The sequence below is a fragment of the Onychomys torridus genome, chromosome 8 (genome assembly GCF_903995425.1).
Source record: "Onychomys torridus chromosome 8, mOncTor1.1, whole genome shotgun sequence".
NCBI classification, from domain to species: Eukaryota; Metazoa; Chordata; class Mammalia; order Rodentia; family Cricetidae; genus Onychomys; species Onychomys torridus.
Genome location: NC_050450.1, coordinates 53,220,101 through 53,239,646, shown reverse-complemented (window position 1 = coordinate 53,239,646; position 19,546 = coordinate 53,220,101). Strand labels below are relative to the sequence as shown.

The 19,546-nt window shown below is 49.0% G+C and overlaps 1 protein-coding gene across 4 annotated transcripts in view; it reads left to right on the top strand.

Moving 5' to 3' along the window:
* Positions 1-19,546, top strand: part of Arhgap44 (Rho GTPase activating protein 44) — a 177,756-nt gene that overhangs the window by 156,100 nt on the left and 2,110 nt on the right. The window contains exons 17-21 of one of the 4 annotated variants that reach the window (XM_036197134.1): positions 10,327-10,344; positions 11,150-11,377; positions 13,257-13,414; positions 15,021-15,398; positions 18,293-18,344. In XM_036197134.1, coding sequence (XP_036053027.1) covers positions 10,327-10,344; positions 11,150-11,377; positions 13,257-13,414; positions 15,021-15,398; positions 18,293-18,300 — 790 coding nt within the window. In that variant the 3' untranslated portion in view covers positions 18,301-18,344. The remainder of the gene's footprint in view (positions 1-10,326; positions 10,345-11,149; positions 11,378-13,256; positions 13,415-15,020; positions 15,399-18,292; positions 18,345-19,546) is intronic. The other 3 variants (XM_036197132.1, XM_036197133.1, XM_036197135.1) reach the window with 3 other exon arrangements.

The following is a 19,546-nucleotide window of genomic DNA, read 5'->3' as shown; positions in this document are numbered from 1 at the left end:
TAGCAGTTCGTTTGGGACCTCATCCCTATGCTTTTGTCTGTGCTGTCTGGGACTGGTGTCTTTGGCCTGCCTCTCTGTGGGCCAGGGGTAAGTACAGCCTTCTTAACTGACCTGCTTGCCATCGGTACGATTAGTTCTTAGCAAATAAAGAAATGTTGGTCAATGAAGGAAATTCATGTACAAATCATCAACTTTCTTTTTCTTTTTGAGATGTCGTCTTATGTAGCCCAGGCTAGTCACACACTGTCCACATTCACAGGCATGACCTTATACTTCTAATCCTCCTGTTTCCACCTCCCAAGTGCTGGGATTTTAGATGTGTATCTGCAGTGCTGGGGATTGAAATCAGGGCTTTGTCCATGCTGGATGAAGGCTCCGGGCAGCTGAGCCACATCCCCAGCCCATAAACTTTTTATTTTCACTCAGAACACACAGATGTGTTGCTGGGAGTATAGCCCAGTGGCACGATTCATGCTTTGCCTGTGCAAAGTTAGAGCTCAGTAGTATAGTCTTTCCAAAAAGAGCCAACACGGATATATGTGTGGCCATTCCCACCTCTTGGTCGCCTTCACTTTAACTGTAGGCCTGCTGACCTGCCATCTTGAACAGTGGGCTGAGCAGTGGGCTGTCTTGCGTACACAGCACCTTTAATGAATAAGTTTCTCTGTGAGGAAGGAAAGGAAACCTAGGAGTGGTTCACATACACAGCTTGTGTAGGTTGTTTCTCAGGGTCTGCGTATGTGAATGCAGTTCAAGTTCACCCAGCTTAGTGGGTGAGTGTGAGAAGCAGCTGCTCCATGTGCCCATTAAGCCAGTTTACATAATGCCTAATTACACCATGTGATCCCCTTAGTGAGCAACAGAGGCCTAAGCAGGTTATATAACCCACTCCAGTGAGTCATGGTGAGCGGCCACCCAGGGACCACAGAGTCTCTGGACTGATGAGAGTCCAGCCCGCCAAGGGTGTCAGGCATGGATTACCGTGGTTTGCCAAGCCAGTCAATTAAGTAAACAGTGACTAGGAATTAAAAACTACACACATGCAATCACTTCTACAACTGGTCCTTCAGGGCGGGACCACAGAGCACCAAGTCAGAGTGTCTGGAACTCAGATGATAGGGACTAAAGCAGCCAGATCTCCCTCTCCCCCCCAGGAACCACCAGGATGTGTTGCAAAGGCAGATGCTAAAAGGCCCTTGGGGGACCTGTGGGACAGTGGGAGTCAAACTGTCCTTCCTCCTCCTCCTATGGGGGAGTTGGCACTGGGGGCTGGAATTTGCAAAGGAGCCCTAAGACTGTGTCCTGTGATGTGTGTGTATGTGTGTGTGGGGGGGTGGGGGGGTGGGGGGGAGGCAGTTGTCCTCAGTGGGTTATTGTCCCTGCTTGTGACCTTGCTCAACACAGACAATGTGTGAGGTGCATGGGGTTATTTGCATATGTGTGCATTTGTGTTGTTCACTACCTAGCAGGGAGTGAGAAAGTAGAAACTCTTAGATATTCAAATATAGAAGGGAGAAATCTTTACCAAAAAAGTAGCAAAACTAGAGTTGGGGAGAGACAGAAAACAGGAATGCACATTGGTGTGTGTTTCTTTTAAAGCTCACTCTGAGCAGCAGCCCAGTCTTCCCCACCCCACCCCCAACATGTGACCCCTTGCCAAATCATCAGGATGCCCTCCCAGGTGGATGCTGGTGCTGCTAGCAGCCCAGTCCCCGTGTGACCCCTCACCCAGCCCTCAGGATGCCCTCCCAGGTAGATGCTGGTGCTGGCCCAGCCACAGAGAACACCACAGAACCATTGGGCTCATCCAAGTCTGCTGACCTCTACAGTGTACATACAGATGTGGCAAACAGCTTGGCCAATGGCATTTTAAGCTGATGCCACCTCTCTGGTGAGGTCCTATAGCTTCGGTACACTGGGAATGAACTGTACAGTCTGTGTGCCCTGCTGATCTAAGGTTGGGGCCTATGTGAGGCTTGGTATGTATAGACACTTCTGCTAAGCCTGGTGACCTGAGTTTGATCCCCAGACCCCACATGATGGAAAGAGAGAATTAATTCTCTCAAGTTGTCCTCTAACCTCCACACGTGTGCAATGGTGCATTTACACACACACACACACACACACACACACACACACACACACACACTATAAGTTTATAAACTCAGAATTTTGTTTCCACCATCTAAACTCCCTATGTATTATGGCAATACATGAAGCAAAATGTACTGTATGTTTTAAAATTGTAATCCACAGCAAATAAAATGGAAAACATAGTTTAAGCTAACTCCCAAAGAGCTGTCTGACAGGGCATGATTTGCAGCCATGTACCACATGGTGACTTTTGAGCATTGATAGGTCACATACATGACTGTCATATGAGATTTATGTATCTAATGATGCCATAGCCAGCAGAGTTTGTAAGTATACTCTGTCATGTTCAGACAAAAATGAAATTGCCCAGTGACACATTTCTAGGCTCAATGGTCAATTCTGAACTTTGAAAGGAGGAGGAGTTTTTGCTGTTTGAGGGAGAGGAGGACATTCTCAATCCACTGATTAGCAGGAATATTCACTAATTCTCAACATCTGTCCCCATTTCTGAGCTCTTAATATAGCTCAAGAAAAATGTTAAAGTCTTTTAAATTGCCCATTGAAATGTTCACATTAAATAGATGTTGTAGAAAGATTCTGCCTAAGATTAAAAGAAATTGTAAACTATATATATATATATCAATAAAATCAGAAAAGTTGACAGATAGACTGGATAAAATTGGGCAGAAGTGGGAAGTTTTGTGTTAGTGTCAAGAGCATCTTTTGGGCCAAATGCCTTCTAAATCCTAGATGTCATGGAAGCAGCTTGCTCTCCAAGGGTCTGGTCATGAAGCCTTTCTGACTCATAACACCACAAGTAGAATGTCTTCAGTGAGTCATGGGTCAGAGTCAAGAGCTCACATCTGTGGTTTTCATCATGACACACAAGATGATGGCCACCCACAGATAGGGTGTCCAAATCTGCAACCTGTATATATTACTTTATTTGGCATGGGTCAGGGGGAGTATTTGCAGGAATGATTAAAGTAAGTATCTTGAAGTAGAAAGTTCAACTGGCTTCTCAACGGTCCCTCTAGGACATCATTTATAGGAAGGAGGCCAGGAACTACACTGCTTAGAGTTGTGAAGGTTGAGCTGAGATTTAAAGGTTGGCTGACACCGGAAGCTGGAACAGAAATAGATCACATGTCCTCTAGAGCCCCTGAAGGGGCCACAGCCGCGCTGCTGGTGAAGGCACCATAGTGATACAGAATGTGGAATCTGTTTCCAGAGCTGTATGTTTCTATATGTCATTTGCCAATTTCATGACACTTTTCACTACAGTTCCAGGAGCCTAATACAACCTTTTACTGCGGCTGCCAGCAAGCTGGGAAAGATGGCAGCAGACACTCTATTGTCCTTGCTCAGTGTTGGCGTTTCAATGACCTTGACTGGCATCTGAGCTAGCCACGGTGATGTTCCTGGCTGAGGGCAGAAGGTGTATTGTGGAACTTCTGAGACTAGCCTTATAGGTTCTTCCTATCTCTCTGGGGACACTCAATCTTGGAATGTAGCTGGTGCAGAGTCCAAGCATCCCCCAGAGAGAAATGGAGGTACCAGTGGGATCTATCCCAAGGGAGCAGTGAGCTGGCAGCCAGCTCAATTTACCAGCTCTGTCAGGAAGTCTCAACTTTTGAGTGACATCCCCACATCTTTTTAAAATTTTTTTTTATTTTTTTATTATTATATTTGTGTTTTAATTTTACACATCAGCCATGGGTTCCCCTGTCCTCCCCCCTCCCGCCCCTACCCCCATCTTCCCCCCATCCCCTCCCCTCCATTCCTATCTCCTCCAGGGCCAAGACTCCCCTGGGGATTCATTTAAACCTGGTGGATTCAGTACAGGCAGGTCCAGTCCCCTCCTTCCAGGCTGAGCAAAGTGTCCCTGTGTAAGCCCAAGATTCCAAACAGCCAGCTCATGCACTAAGGACAGGTCCTGGTCCCACAGCCTGGATGCCTCCCAAGCAGTTCAAGCTATTCATTTGTCTCACTTATCCAGAGGGCCTGCTCCAGCTGGGGGCTCTACAGCCTTTGGTTCATAATTCATGTGCTTCCATTCGTTTGGCTATTTGTCCCTATGCTTTTTCCACTCTTGGTCTCAACAATTCACGCTCTTACAGTCCCTCCTCTTTCTCGACAATGGACTCCTGGAGCTCCACCTGGGGCCTGGCTGAGGATCTCTGCATCTACTTCCATCAGTTATTGGATGAGAGTTCCAGCTCGACTGTTAGGGTGTTTGGCCATCTGATCACCAGACTAGGTCAGATCAGGCTTTCTCTCTACCATTGCCAGCAGTCTACAGAGGATGTATCATTGTGGATTTAAGGGGACTTCTCCAGCACTCTGCCTATTCCTGTTCTCATGTGGTCATCATTTATCATGGTCTGTTATTCCTTCTTCTCCCTTTCTATTCTTGATCCAGCTGGGACCTCCTGCTCCCCTAAGCTTTCTTTCCCTCAAACCTTGCCCTTCATTACTCCCACTGTCATCCAGGTTGTTCATGTAGATCTCATCCATTTCTCTGTCATTGGGTGATCCCTGTGTCTTTCCTAGGGTCCCGTGTTCTAGGTAGCCTCCCTGGAGTGACATCCCCACATCTTTAAGGTAGCAAAGCAGTACGCTAGGGCTAGAAGGATGATGGCTCAGCAGTCAAGAGCACTTGCTGCGCTTCCAAAGGACGTAAGTTCAATCCCCAGTATGGCTGGCTAGCTTACAACCACCTGGAACTCCTGTTCCACAGGATTCAAATGCCCTCTCCCAGCCTCCATGGGCACCTCACATGTGCCACACACAGAGCACATACATATAAAAAATAAATCTTTAAAGTAGTGGCATGCCTGGACCTACTCTTCTGCCACTGAGGCATCCTGACTAAGCCTTTTCCTTGCCTCTTAAGTACTTGATTGATACCTTTGTCTATCTACACAATGCCAAGTGTTTGAGCTAAACTCTGCGAGCATAAAATATACCAAAGCCAAACTGGCCAATGACACCTGACAGTCATCAAGGGCTCTCTCTAACTTACAAACCCTTCTTCAGGCAGGAAGGTTGTGACCCTTCATAGCCAGGTTCCCTGTCCTCTGTCAGCTTGTTTTCCACTGAACCTTTCAGCCAAGATGACAGTTTGACCATCCAGGGCTGAGCACTGAAAAGTACAGATGTAGCCGTCGGATCTCTGCTAAAATAACTGAATCCCTGAGAGAGTCAGCTGAGGAGGAGGGAAGCATATTGTAGATAATGGCTTTAGGCTTGAAACTATTGCTGGGCCCTACTGCCTTAAGGGCCTCAGTGCTTACATAGAAATTCATAGCAGAGGAAGCACAGAAAAGAGGAGGGGGGTCCCAATAGCCACTTCTGAGACACGCTGCTGGTAACCTAGCATCCTATGAGACCAGCTCCTAAAGGGTCCATCATCTCCGCAGATGGCCAGAGGTCAGGCTTTCAGCTTATAGGCATTTGGGAGACACGTATCCCAACCACGCCAGGCGGGGATGTGTGAACTTCCCCCTTAATCTTAGTTCCGTACTTCTAGAGTCTTCTATTAGGCTACCAGGTTCCCTTCTTCAGAAATCCATCTTGACTGGTCTAACAAGCCGGAGCCCTACAGGACAAAGCGATAGAAGGAAGAGGGGTCCTGAGTCACCCTACTTCACTCTTTATTGGTAGGGAAGGAGAAACTCTGATGTCAAATGTTAAACCCAGGTGGCCTCTTCCCAGTGTCTCCATCTCATGCTGTCTGCCCCAGTTCACCCCTTAATAAACACAGTCTGCCCCTTTACTAAACAGACATTTTATTTTATTTTAGACAAAGTCTCATCATGTAGCTTTGACTGTCCTAGAACTCACTATGTAGGCTTTGAACTAAGAGGTCCGCCTGCCTTTGCTTCTTGAGTGCTGGCATTAAAGGTGTGTGCCATCATACCCACTTAGACACTTTTTAAAATTCTATGCACTTGGCATCTGGAGTGACAGGACATTACCACTGTTGATTCTTCCTCAAGGTTGTGTGTCCCTTATTAAAACAGTTTAGGGTGTTTGGCCATCTGATCACCAGACTAGGTCAGATCAGGCTTTCTCTCGACCATTGCCAGCAGTCTACAGAGAGTCTTGGTCCTGGAGGAGATGGGAATAGAGGGGAGGGGATGGGAGGAATGTGGGGGTGGGCGCGGGAAGGGGGAAGACAAGGGAACCCATGGCTGATGTGTAAAATTAAAACACAAATATAATAATAAAAAAAAGAGAAAAAAACAGTTTAGGACTAGAAATATTTCAAAATTTGGAGTATACGTTTAAACACTTGAAACATCTTGGGGGTGCAACCCAAGAATAAAAATGAAATCCGTTTCATATATATATCCTGAAGGTCATTTTACACAGCATCTTTCCCATTCCTGTGCTTTGAGTACAAGTCAGCACTCGAGGTCAAGGGTAGAATTTCTGACATTCCCCTCAGCTCACAAAGCCTTGGGATTTGAAGCATTCTGCATGCCAGATTTTCAGACAAAGGGTGCTCAGCCTGTGCCTCGTCTCCTTAGGGCTGGGAGTCTTATGTTTATTATTCTATAAACACACCCAAGGGAGAGAGGGTGGACTACTCCTACTTTACAAAGGCTACTCAAAGGTTACTCATCTGTATCTGTATTGGATAGCTAACAATTGGCGAGTCTGGGATTCGTGCCAAAATGTACTGCCTCCAAAGCCTCCTCTGTTGCCTTGAACAGAAGAGTATATGAAGTCATCATGTCACAGAAGCAGTACAAACCAGCTCCTAGGCTCCTTCTACAAGATATATTCTCATTTGCTACATCTCTGCCTTATCACCTTATAAAATACCATTCTGTAGCTGGGCATACCTCTTCTTAGACACACTTTGTGTTTATATTAGTTCACTTTCTGTTGCTATAAATAAATGCTGGGGGCTGGATGTCTTAGCCAGTGCTCTATTGCTGTGAAGAGACACCACGACCATGGCAACTCTTATAAGGGAAACATTAAATTGGGGCTTACGGTTTCAGAGGTTTAGTCCATTATCATCATGGCAGGACATGGCAGCATACAGGCAGACATGGTGCTGGAGAAGGAGCTGAGAGTTCTATGTCTTGATCCACAGGCAGCAGCAGGAGTCTGTGTACCTGGTATAGTTTGAGCATATATGAGACCACAAAGGCTGCCCCCAGAGTGACACACTTCCTCCAATCAGGCCACACTTATTCCAACAAGGGCATACCTACTCCATCAAGGCCACATCTACTCCAACAAGGCCATACCTACTCCATCAAGGCCATACCTACTCCATCAAGGCCATACCTACTCCATCAAGGCCATACCTACTCCATCAAGGCCACACCTCCTAATAGTGCCACTCCCTGCGGGGTCCATTTTCTTTCAAATCACCACACTGGGTACAGAAAAGAGGTTTACATAACTCATAGTTTCAGAGCCTCCAAGGCACAGTGCCAGCCTTGGCTTAGCAATAGTGAAGGTCCCCTTGGCTGCATCCCATGGCAGATGGCAGTAGGAGTGCCTGGGAAAGCAAGAGATGACACGGCAAGACAGGAAGCCAGAAAGAGGATTGAGGATCATGCTTGCCCTTTTATAACATCTCATGTGAGAAGCAGGCTCCCATCAGAAACTCCTCGGGTCCTTCTGAGGATAGTGTCGCTTGTGAACCTATCACCTTGAGTACTAGCTCCTAGCATCTTTTACCACATCCTCAGAGGACACACTATAGCCCTCCGCAAACCACAGCACCATCTCTCATGCATGCACAACCCATCCTGCTGCTTCTGCCCCCAGGCGGTGCTATGAAGGTGTGCCAGGTTACCCTCAAAAGTTACCCTCATGGAGGTATTTGCCCCATTCGGGCTATGAGAAAATAGTTAAGACAAGTCAGTAATTGGTCTAGCTAGGACTGGAGGCGTGGGTCATCTCAAAATCTATTCTTCGTTAAAAGTCTCATTTAGAAAAATCCAAAGTGTGATTTATAGCAGATCTCATGCAAACGGTGCTGCGCTGTGCATGACGGCACACACTTGTAATGCCAGCCTGTGGGAGGTGGAGGCCAGCCTCTGCTTTATGTCACAAAAGCCTAGGATAACAAAGAAATAGATGGAAGGTTCTAGTAGGCAGAGAGGAATGAAGACTTGTCATCTGGCCTACCCACATGAATCCCCGTGGGGAGCAGTGACAAACTTCAGGTCTTTTGGCTGGTGCTTCTTTACCTTACCAGCGGGGAACCCAGCACCTCACCTTTGACCCTCAGAGTCTGCATGCACCACACCTGGAGTCTTTCCTGCTTCTCCAGGAGAGGCCCTGAGGAGCCAGAGCACAGTGCTCCAGAAGCCCTCCCTGGGGCTCGCTCTGTGCCTCCTATCCATAGATTCCCCAAACTTAGCTTCTCAAGGTCTCCGCCTAACCTGGTATTTGCTCCCCTCCTCTAAAGCTGACCCCTCAAGTTTCATAAGGGAGAGTCCTGGAGGTGCTGGGGCCTCCACTTTGGCTTTGGCTTTCTATCAGCACACCAGCTGGAGTCAGCTTGCTATCCTTCAACACAGCAGCACCAGCTGGAGTCTGCTCTGATCTCTCTTTTAAGACGAGCAAAGACTTGGGAACTGTCAGTTCAGACTCATGGTTTCATCCCCTTGTCTGTGTGCAGCCCCTATTGGACAGCTTTGTCATAGCTGCCTTGGGCGGAGTTTATCTGGACATTCAGGCTTACAGAATTAGCAGCTTGCTCCTTTGAGTGTGAATGAATATTTAGGTATTCATGAGCATAGCTTCTACCTTTGCCATTGAGTCACCTCAAGATTCCTATAACTACTTGAAAACATCATTGGACATGGTATGTGTATTCACTGAATATGATGTTCTACCCATCAGCCTCTTCGACATGTAGAGGGGTAACTGGTATAGTTCAGCAGCCTCTGGTGAAGGTGGCAGTGTGCACTCGGCTTGTAGTTCTCAGTTGCTGGCAAAGCCAGTCATAATTGCCAGGGCTGGTACCCGGGCTGAACCAGATCAGTGGGTAGTTTGGGGTCTGAGGTTCCCAGTATTGGAAGCCACCCTTGGAAAGAGAAAGCTTTTCCCACAGCACTGCTTCTAAGGACTGGGCTTGCCCTCCTGATGAGGGAAGGCCCTTCTAAGCAGAAGAGAATGTGGCAAGGAAGAGCAGAGGTGTGGGACTTCCAGACTCTTATAGCTACCTGTCTGCTGTGTTCCCTGACCTTTGCAGCTAAGTATTATCAGCTCCATCCCCTTGTGCAAGGATACGCTTTTCTCCCACTTTGTCCTGATAAATTCTGAGGCCAGAAAGCATAGTTTGCTGAGCCTCCTTGGTCTGCTGTGACTATCAGGGGATACACACTTCCCCCTGCCCAAGTTTGATGACATTCCCGAGGTTTTCTGTATGCCCTATGAAGGTGCTCATTCAGGATGACAAAAGCCAGTGAGTCCTGGGAAAAGATATTCTTCCATTCCAGGATGCCTTCCTGAAGCCATCAGGGGACCTGAGAGATGCCAGCTATGGCACTAGGTGTGAAAGGTTCAGGAAGCTGGCGAAGCCTCAGTTTATTGGGTAGCACCTTCCCCACACCCCTTACAACAGGCCTGTGTCCTTAAAGGATCTATTCCACTTGCTACAGCTTATCTCTGTATTTGAACTGGTCTTTTATCTTGTTGCACCTCTACGACATAAATGTGACCATTTTAGACAGGTAGGACTCCATGGTGTAATAGCTCAGTGCCTCTGACCACTGAGCGAGACAAGGAGAGAGGGAACACATGAATGTTCTCTTATTTTCACCCTACTGTGCACATAAGCACTAGAGATGGGTATGCCCTGGAGTGTGGCTTGTCCTTGTACTAAAGTTTGTGTCTCCCCCATACTAGAGTTCTAGTATTAGTCATTGAAGCTGAACTGGTCCAGGTCCCCCTGGAGCAGAAGATGGGGTACTAACTGCCTTCTGTGTCCATGCAACTTAAAAACAAGCAGATGTCTGGCTCTCTGATGAGTCCAGCACCCATAGCCCTGGCAACTCCACAGCTCTCCTCTATCCACCTGCACGACTGTGGCTTGTGTAGACGAAGGAGAGGCTTAGAGACTAATAGTAGTCAGTCATCTTGTCACCCAACACGAGCCCTTGCACAGGAGACCTGTGCGGACACCCCACCTCTGTGTCCAAAGGAAGGTGTAGATTCATCGGCACTAATATCTGTATGTTTCTGTCCCTGCAGCCTTAGGAAAATCCAAAGGTACAGTATCCTCTGGTAGCTACGAGGCCACTGGCAGTCTCCTAAAGCAAGCAAGCTGTGTGGTAGTGAGCTCGGCAAGAGGGTGAATGTGCCATGTTTGGTTGCTTGGCCGACTGATTTGGAGCTATGTGTCCATCATCAAAATAGACTCTGAGCTGGAGGGACCACAGGCATGAGCAGCTCCTTCCATGCTATGTAGATAAGCAGCTGTGGCCTACAGAGGTCGTGCCTTGAGAGGATACCTACCCAGCAGCAGCAAAGCTGGGGCTAGAACCTACCTTGAAAAAAAAAAAAAAAAAAAGATGTATTTATAAGTTTCCTGCTGGTTGGTTCACATCCTAGACTGGTGCTTTCTCTCCATGTCTCACCTACCTTCATCTCACATGGGAAGAATGTTTCCCTTGTCCCCCCACATTCCCCAGGTAGGCCACATTCTGCTCTGAGGACAGCTTGAGTTCCACACCCCAGGATGCTTTGGGGGCCATTATCCCAGGGCCTGCTGGCTTTGGCAGAGGGTAAAAAGCACAGTTTGTGGACTCCCAAGCTGTTGGCTGTGCCCTGTTGTGCTTTGCCACTGTGGGAGGAGGGCTGCTCGTGCCAGGCCCGGGCTGGTCCCCAGCAGCCCAGGCACTGGAACGTCGCTAGCCATACCCCTCCACTGTGGGCATTGCTTCCCAGGGCCCAGGAGGGTGCTAAGCCTGCTGCTCTCTCCTACACAGACTGCTTGAATGTCTCTGCTTCACGGGGGAGGGAACATGTCACCTGTCACATGTGGGTAAGCAGATGTTTTTGTGTCCCTCGCCAGCATGGGTGTGAGGGTCATGGACACATCTTGGGTGGCTCGAAGAGGCTCCTCTGCTGGTCGGAAAGCATCCTGCGCCCCGCCTTCCATGCAGCCTCCCGCCCCACCCTCCGAGCTGGCTGCGCCCCTGCCATCACCCCTGCCGGAGCAGGTCCCAGACAGCCCTGCCACTCCAGCTCCTACACTCTCTCCATCAGGTGCCAGCCTGCAGCCCACCCCTGAGCGCCCCAGGTAAGGCCAGCCCCCGCCCTGGAAGGCTGGCATGTATGCTGGGGTGCCTGGGCTTTTGCTCCCACTCCAGGCCTCCTGGATCTGCTCACCCCCCCCCTAAGCATTCATGTTTGGCTTTCTGCATCCTGCCAGCACCCAGTCATCTGCATCACCTGCCCTGGATTACCATATGAAGTACAGGCTTTCCAAGAACAGCATCCCCAAAAGCAGATATAGAAGGTGGCACTTCTCCAGAACCTGCTGGGGACTTCCTACCCTCCATGTCCCTCTTCCTGTACCTGCATACATTCCCTGGTTTGAACTTTAGGATGTCAGCATTTCTCCCTCCTTCTGCCTTTAGGTTTGTAGGGGCAGTTTACACTACTAAAATTAGTGTCGACCAGAGGTATAAAGGTGGCAGTCACTCAGGGTATGGTGACCTTCGTGGCATTGCCTTTCAGAGAAGAAAGGGAACATTTGTTCCACCACCAGTTCAGCGAACATTACTAGAACTTGCTCTACCTAAAGCTAGTAATGTAGGATTTCTGCCCTACATCCCATGCTCCACTGACAGGAGATGTCAACACTGAAGTGTGGTCCAGAGTGTAAGGAAAGGATACCGTACCTGGTAAGGCCCAGGCAGAGGACAAGACTTGGAAGTGGGAGCAGCATCATGGAGTGGTTTGTTTCTCTTCTCATGCAGCAACCAGAGGGAATTCGAGAGGCTGCTTGGGCAGCTGTTGCTATGTTGGGGATACACACACCTCGACCAGCCATGGTGGGGAGGGGGTGTGGAGTAGCCCGAGCCTTTAACTTAGACTGTTCCTAAATTGGATTGCAGATTTTTTTTTTTTTTATTGCTTGCTTGCTTTAACAAGTAGAACATAATTCCATTTCAAAATATGAAAGTGACAGGGAAAAAAACAGACATCATAGATTTTTGGGAGGGGCAGCCAACACTGGGTGTGCTGGAGTGGTTGCTGACTGAGGCTCAGAGAGGCCTTGACTGGCTGTGCACCTGCAGGACTCTGGGTCCATGGGAGCTGCAGACAGGGCAGGGCGAGCTTGGAGATGTAGAGGTTGGTAACAGTGGTCCAGACAAGCTGGTCTAGACAGAAGAGACACGTGACCAGACTGACAGAGATGGTCCCCTCTTGCAGCACTCATCTGCATCACTTGTTTTTCCATCCTACAGAAGAGATGCAGTGTGGTATATCTGTGCCATAGGAATACTCCTGAGGATGGACGCCCTGGGCTCTGAAGGCATTCCGGGGCTACTGTACATCATTACTGCTCAGGGGCACTTCTGTGGAGGGTATCCCTGGATCCTCTGGGCTCTGAAGGCATTCCAGGGCTACTGTACATTGGTGTCTCTCAGGGGCACTCCTGTGGAGGGTACCACTCATTGATACAGATGATTGCAAAAGTTAGACATGTCCCCCTTGACTGGAGAGCCATCGCCAGAGGCTTGGCAACAGAGGTAGTGTCATCGGTCCTTGCAGGACACAATGACCCTAGGAAGGAAGCCCTCTTGACTCTGGTATCCCATGGTGATGGAAGGAACAAGGAGATCCAGGTGTTTAGTTTCAGAATGACTTAGACTTCCCTGGTTGAGGTCAGCACACAAAGGGGCCACATGTGTGCTCCATGTTGCTCATTGGTCCCTAGAAGGCAGAAGATGCTGGTTGTAAATACCAAGCTGATAGTGGAACCCAGACCATCAATACTCCAGGAAGGGACGGTCACATCACCTATCCCAGACCATCAAAGGCCTTGAGAAGGGACTGAGACAAAGCAGTGATAGTTAAGGAGGGACCAGACACTTAGAACTGCAGTGAGCAAGATCGGTGCTGGAGCTGACTGTGCTTCAGAGTCCCCTTGTCCTGTGTGTTTGTTTCAGTGTGTCCAAAAGCAAGGAGCTGTCTCCAGGGTCTGGGCAGAAAGGAAGTCCAGGTTCTATCCAGGGGACAGCCTGTCCAGGGACGCAACTGGGGCCACAGCCGGCTGCCAGCCCCAGCCAGCTTCCTGCAGACCAGAGTCCTCACACCCTCCGGAAAGGTAGGTCTCCTCTTCTGACCATTCTTAGGCCAGAGATGGATGTTTTCCCATTATCTAGGGCCTCTGGAAACTTCTGCTTAAGTAATCATTCCTAGTCTCAGCATTAGAGCTTTGAGAAATTCCCCAACCCCACCAGGGAATGGACCACACATGCATCAGGTCAGTGTGAGATGGATGGGGAGCAGAGCTTTTGTAATGTATCATGATGCTATGATGCGTCACCACATGAACCCAGTGAATTCCCACACTGCTATGGAGAAAATATTGTTCTACACGTTATACAAAAGGGGCCTATTGGTTTTTTAGAAGAGGCTAAAATAATCACCCCCAAGGCATGCAGTAGCAAGCAGAAGAGAGACCCCTGATCCCAAGCTGGCAGAGCCTAGCTTTCTCCCATCTGCACTGCAGGGGAGAGAAGACTATGAAATAAGATTATCCTCAGGATGGCTGTCCTTTCAATGGAGGGAATGGGTATGGGGAGGGGCAAGGTGGGTTAGAGGCCACTGGACCTCTCTGGGGACTTAAATAAGTTCCTTCTAGCATTAGTCATGTATTGGCAGCCACCCATCAGCTCTGAAGACCCATGTTCATGTTCTTGGGATGTTTGCCTATCAGTGGGATCTCCTGGGTGGATCAACTCCATTGTGGATACCATTCATTTTCAATTCAAGGTAGCAGGCATCCTTTAGGATTAAGTACATTAAGGAGAAAATAGGGGTACTTCAGAGAAGCTGGGGCAGTGGTGTGCTTTAAAAATGCAGCCACATGGGGTGTAGCTCAGTGCTTGACCACTTCCTTACTCCCCAGCACTGCAGAAGAGAAAATTACAATTGGTCCATCTATACTTGCACCCAGAGAGTACAATTCTTGACAGAAAAGAGGTAAAAGAAAGTGACCCATGGCCACAGCCTAGGAAGGGGTATGTGTGCAGTTACCAAGTCACAATTGTGAGGGGCGGAGTTCAAATGTTCCATTGCACAGTGGGGTAACAATAGCCCCATATACAGCAATTAATTAGCCATTTCCAAAGAACTAGGGAAGTCTTGGCAAGTTCCCAGCACACAGAAGTAATCACACTTGGGGACATGGGAATGGTAATGACTATAATTTGGTCATTATACACTGCGTTCCATTGCTATACAAAAGCTATTCTATCTGTTAACTCAAAGATTACAAACCAAAGCCTGGGCAGCCAGTGCACAAGCTTTAAGTGGGGGTCTGAGTCAGTGTGGGCTGGGGTTGTCTGTAGCCAGAGGATTTATCACTGGGAGACCAAGGTCACTGCACAGCTTCAAAGGCCATTTACTTCCTTCGGAAGTACCTCTGAGCAGCCCTGTGGTGACACCTTGAACTGGAAACTTCTCCAGTAGAGCCAATCTTACTGACACACTCTTAGAATACAGTAAGGAGAGGAAGAGCAAGAAGTTAGCAGCAAGTGGTAAGTCAAGAAAACTCGGCGCTCTCTATTCATTTTTAAAGGCTCATTGGCTGCTTTTGGCATCACAGGAGGAAGCAATGGCAGCCAGCAACCATGAGGATACACACTAACAGTTGTCGTCCTAGTGGGCTTCCCTAATAGCCGTTTGTCCTGTGTTTTCTCTTACAGTTTCAAAGAAGTTGGCACCCATTCCTCCCAAGGTCCCCTTTGGGCAGCCAGGGACTGTTTCCGACCAGCCCACTGGCCAGCCCTCCCCCGTCAGCCTGTCTCCTACTCCACCGAGCACTCCATCACCCTACGGACTGAGCTACCCTCCAGGGTACTCCTTGGCCTCTGGCCAGCTTTCTCCTGCCTCAGCCCCTCCCCTAGCCTCTCCCTCTGTCTTCACAAGCACTTTAGCCAAGTCTCGGCCCACCCCTAAACCCCGACAGAGGCCCACCCTGCCACCTCCTCAGCCGCCCAGTGTCAGCCTGTCGGCCTCGAGTCCACAGTCCACGGAGAACCCCATGCTAGACGGCATGTCACCAGGGGAAAGCATGTCTACAGGTATGCAGGCTGTGGGCTGTCTGCAGGGCTCCCGTGAAGCTTAGCACCGTGCATCAGGGGCAGGAGTACAGGGTCACCTCTGGCCACAAGTCCCCTGAAGAAAGCAGTCCTGGAGAGCAGCTCATGTGCAGGCGAGCTCTTGGGACTTCTCCAGCTTAGGGATCCGATTCCGTTCCGCTGGTGGGATTGAGTCCCTTTGGAATGAGACCTCCAGAGAGGCTGGCATCCAAGCACAGAGGTGGTGTCACCTTCGCCTAGACAGAGCCCAGCAAGTGAACAGTACAGATACTATCTGGAGGAGAGAGGCTTTTCCTGAGTAGAAAAATAAGCTTTGCTAGGGAAATCTATTTGCAGATACATATTAGGGATGGGTCACCTTCAGAAGAACATGCCTCCTCTTCTCTCACCAGAATTCCCCCAGCGGCAAATCAAACCCACAATTGCAAAACAAAGGTGTTGTCTTCCCAGGGAAATGTATAAGCAAATGAAACTACAGTTAGTGAATACAGCTCACCGTGGTAGAAATGGGACATTTTGAAAACGTCTCCCAGTCACCTGCCTTATACAATTATAAAGCCAGGGGCAGCTCTCTGGTGGCTGCTCGTGTGCTATGATCATTTTCCTTATTTAGGAAGATAAGCAAAGTACTGGGCTGAGTCCTTGAACAGAGCTGGCTCATTTCATAGGGCAGACAGAGCCTGAGTACCACCGTTGAGCATTGTCCCAGACAGCAGAAGGGGAGGCAGCTTGAGACACAGTAAGCAACACTGCATACCGACAAATACCCTCACACACGTACACCACATGCACACACAGAAAGCACATATCCTTTGCATACACTCATCACTTAAATAAACACACCCACAAGTATGCACAGCACACATACATATACCACAAATATAGACATATACATACATCTGTGCACACGGCACACATTTATGTATACTATACCATATGTACCATGCGTGTTTATACCAAATACTCAGATGTGCATACAACACACACATATACATACTGTGAAGCGTTTGTCTAAATTGTTCTATTATTAATAAAAACTCAGGAGTCAGACATTGGGGTAAAAAATCTGATAGATCAAGCAAGTGGCAGAGGAATGACCAGCTGACCCTCTTTCTCTATCTTCCCAGATTGAAGGGGCCCTGGGATCTTCCTAAGCCCCTCCCTACTCTTTCCTGTGCCTCTCTATCATATCATATTCTGCATCCTCCAAAATCTCTATGGCTAATTCCAGTCAGCTAGTTGTTGATTCCACCCTGATTCAAGGTTAACTTTATTAACAGTCTCGGAGTGCCAAAGTACAATCAAATATCTCAGATTTTAACTTTACAGTCCATCATCTAGGGAAACTGGAAAAAGAACTCCAGGCAGGAACCTGAAGGCAGGAGCTGATGCAGAGGCCATGGAAGAGTGTTGCTTACTGGCTTGCTCATCATGGCTTGCTTAGCCTGCTCTATTACAGCACCCAGGCCCACCATCTCAGACATGCTACCACCCACAGTGGCTGGGCCCTCTCTCATATCAATCATTAGTTAAGAAAATGTATCACAGGCTAATCTTGTGAGGGCATTTTCTCAATTGAAGTTCCTTCTTCCCAGATGACTCTGGCCATGTCAAGTTGACAAGCCAGTACACCACAATACACCACACCCCCATATGCACATACACATCTGTATACCACACACATAGATGCCCCATACCTACATGTTTACTTAGCACCCACATACATACATCACATATGAACTACATGCACATGCAGCACACACAAATATATAGGCCATACTTGGACCACACATACATGCCATATTCACACATACACCAAACCTACCTACACACACACAGCACATATACCACACATACACATGTACATATAGCACGCACAAACACATCACACATGACATAGACATGCACACACTGCCACATACCATAATGTATGTGTAAGCCACATACCATGATGCTGGGGCATAACTGGGTGACTATTTGCTCTACCTGAGCTTATCCCCAGCACACACATTAAGAAAACCATATGCCCCCACGTATCATGTGCCATATACATACAAAGACCACCAAACTACTTGGGTACAGTGGGACCATGCTCAGACACTGCTTTCTTTCCTCCACCATATCATCACAGAACTTGACATGATCTTCCCTAATGAGATGACAGTCAGTTTGTGGGGGCCAGCTCTTGGCTGTCAGTGAAAATGCTAGCCAATAGGAAGTCTTTGTGGTGGGTCAGGAGCTGCAGCATCATGGGAAGAGCCACCAGGCAACCTGGCTTCTGTACTTTTGGAAGTGATCAATGTTGAATACACAGCTGCTGTCACCCATTCTGTAGCTCAGTCAAACCTAGGAAGCGTCCTGAACCTCAGAGTGCTGCAGGGGCACGGGACCCAGGGGAACCCTTGTGGAAAGCGACACCTGTTCTCAGAGTGGGCCTTGGCCAGCGGCAGCTCACGGGGCAGCTCCTTCAGTACTCTAACAACTCCCAGGCAGGGATACAAGGTAGCCCATTCTGCAAGACATGGGAGAAACAGCAGCAATGTCACTCAAGAAAGCAGAAAAGAGCATGACTAAGTGGTAGGTGGGTATCAGTGGGCAAGGAGGGGCAGTGCCTTGTAGCTTGTGACGCATAGAAGGTCACTTCCCTAGCCTGGGCTGAGTGTCTGTGACCTTCTACTCAAGTAATACCCTGCCCAACATCTCTGCGGTTTGGACAGCAGACCACTGTGTGTCCTGTATGTGCAGGTCTCTGACGGTACAGGATCTGTAGTCGGTGTGGCCTCTCTGGGACTGTGACATGGGCAGTGTTTTTTGTTACATGTGTTTCACCATCCTGTTTGTTCCTCTCTCCGAATCCTATTGTTATGTTCTTGCAGCTGTGTGACATGAGTGGCGCAGTGTTGGATACGTGTGAGGGGGATTTTCAGGGTAAGCTGGCCCCAGCTCACCTCGCTTTACGCCTCCTAGCCAGCCAGCCAGCCAGCCAGCCAGCCAGCCCGCCAGCCAGCCGCCTGGCTGCCACCCATCCCACCAGCCCTCCTCTCGCTGCATGTGGCTCAGACCCACCAACAGCATGCCTACTTCACTTCCTGGCTTCCCCCAGCCTCAGGGAGGCCCCTTTGGCTTACTTAGGAGCCTGCGGCTTTTGGAGCTCTCTTCTCGTTAGGAGCTGGGGGAGACACCCAGCGGAGGGACCCAGCCCTTCCTTTCCACCCAAGTCACCATCTTAGCAGATCCCCTTGCCTCAGGTTAACAGTTTATGTAGAGAACAGGCCTGCTCTTAGATATTCTTAAGTTTTTGTGGCCACTGAGTGTCCCCTGAGCCCTTTGCTGAGGGGCATGTCCCCAAGAACACTCACCAGGTGCAGTGTGGCACAGGGCCACAGGCTTGAACCAGCTGATCTAAGTGCTACCGCTGGCACTAAGGCAAAGCCTGGACGGTCCATAGGGAGCACTTCTGTGCTAACAGAAGCCGTCGGATCCTCTGTCCGACCCTGGACAAGGTTTTGGGGGCATTTTATCATTCCCTTTCATCAGGAATAAGTATTCAAACCTAAAAATCAGGCAAGAGCAGAATGAAGCCCAGAGGAATGAGAGGATTTTGTCCTGCTGACTAACAGCGAGGTAGCTGGTACTCACAGGTCTGAGGGAAAGAGTCAAAACTTCCCTGACGGTGCTCCCCTAAGCCCTGCCCTCTTGCTGAGTGACTTTTCTTGCTCAGACTCCTTTGAGGGCGCCGCCAAGGTAAGGTTGAGACAGTCCTGTGCTAGCTAGGCACTGTCTGAACTTTCATGTTCGTGTTCCTCAATGCCCATGCCCCGGTTTGACAGTCCTGCTGCGACCTCATCCCTGCTGCCAGCAGCCTGCCTCACGTGCAGGAGAGTCAACCTTCAGCATCCTGTAGGATCTGTCACACGCTGCAGGGGGACACTTAGTGCTGGCTGGGCCAAGCTTCAGACCCCACATCTGCTCCACCAGTGTGCAACCAGACAGGCAATGATGGGCAAAGTAGGGGTGGCCCAGTGCTTGTGTGTCTGTAAACGTCTTTGAGGACAGTGTCCGAGTGTAATGCCTGTATGGTACTTATTCTCAACGTTGTTTTACTTAAAAAACCAACAAAACCAAAGCAC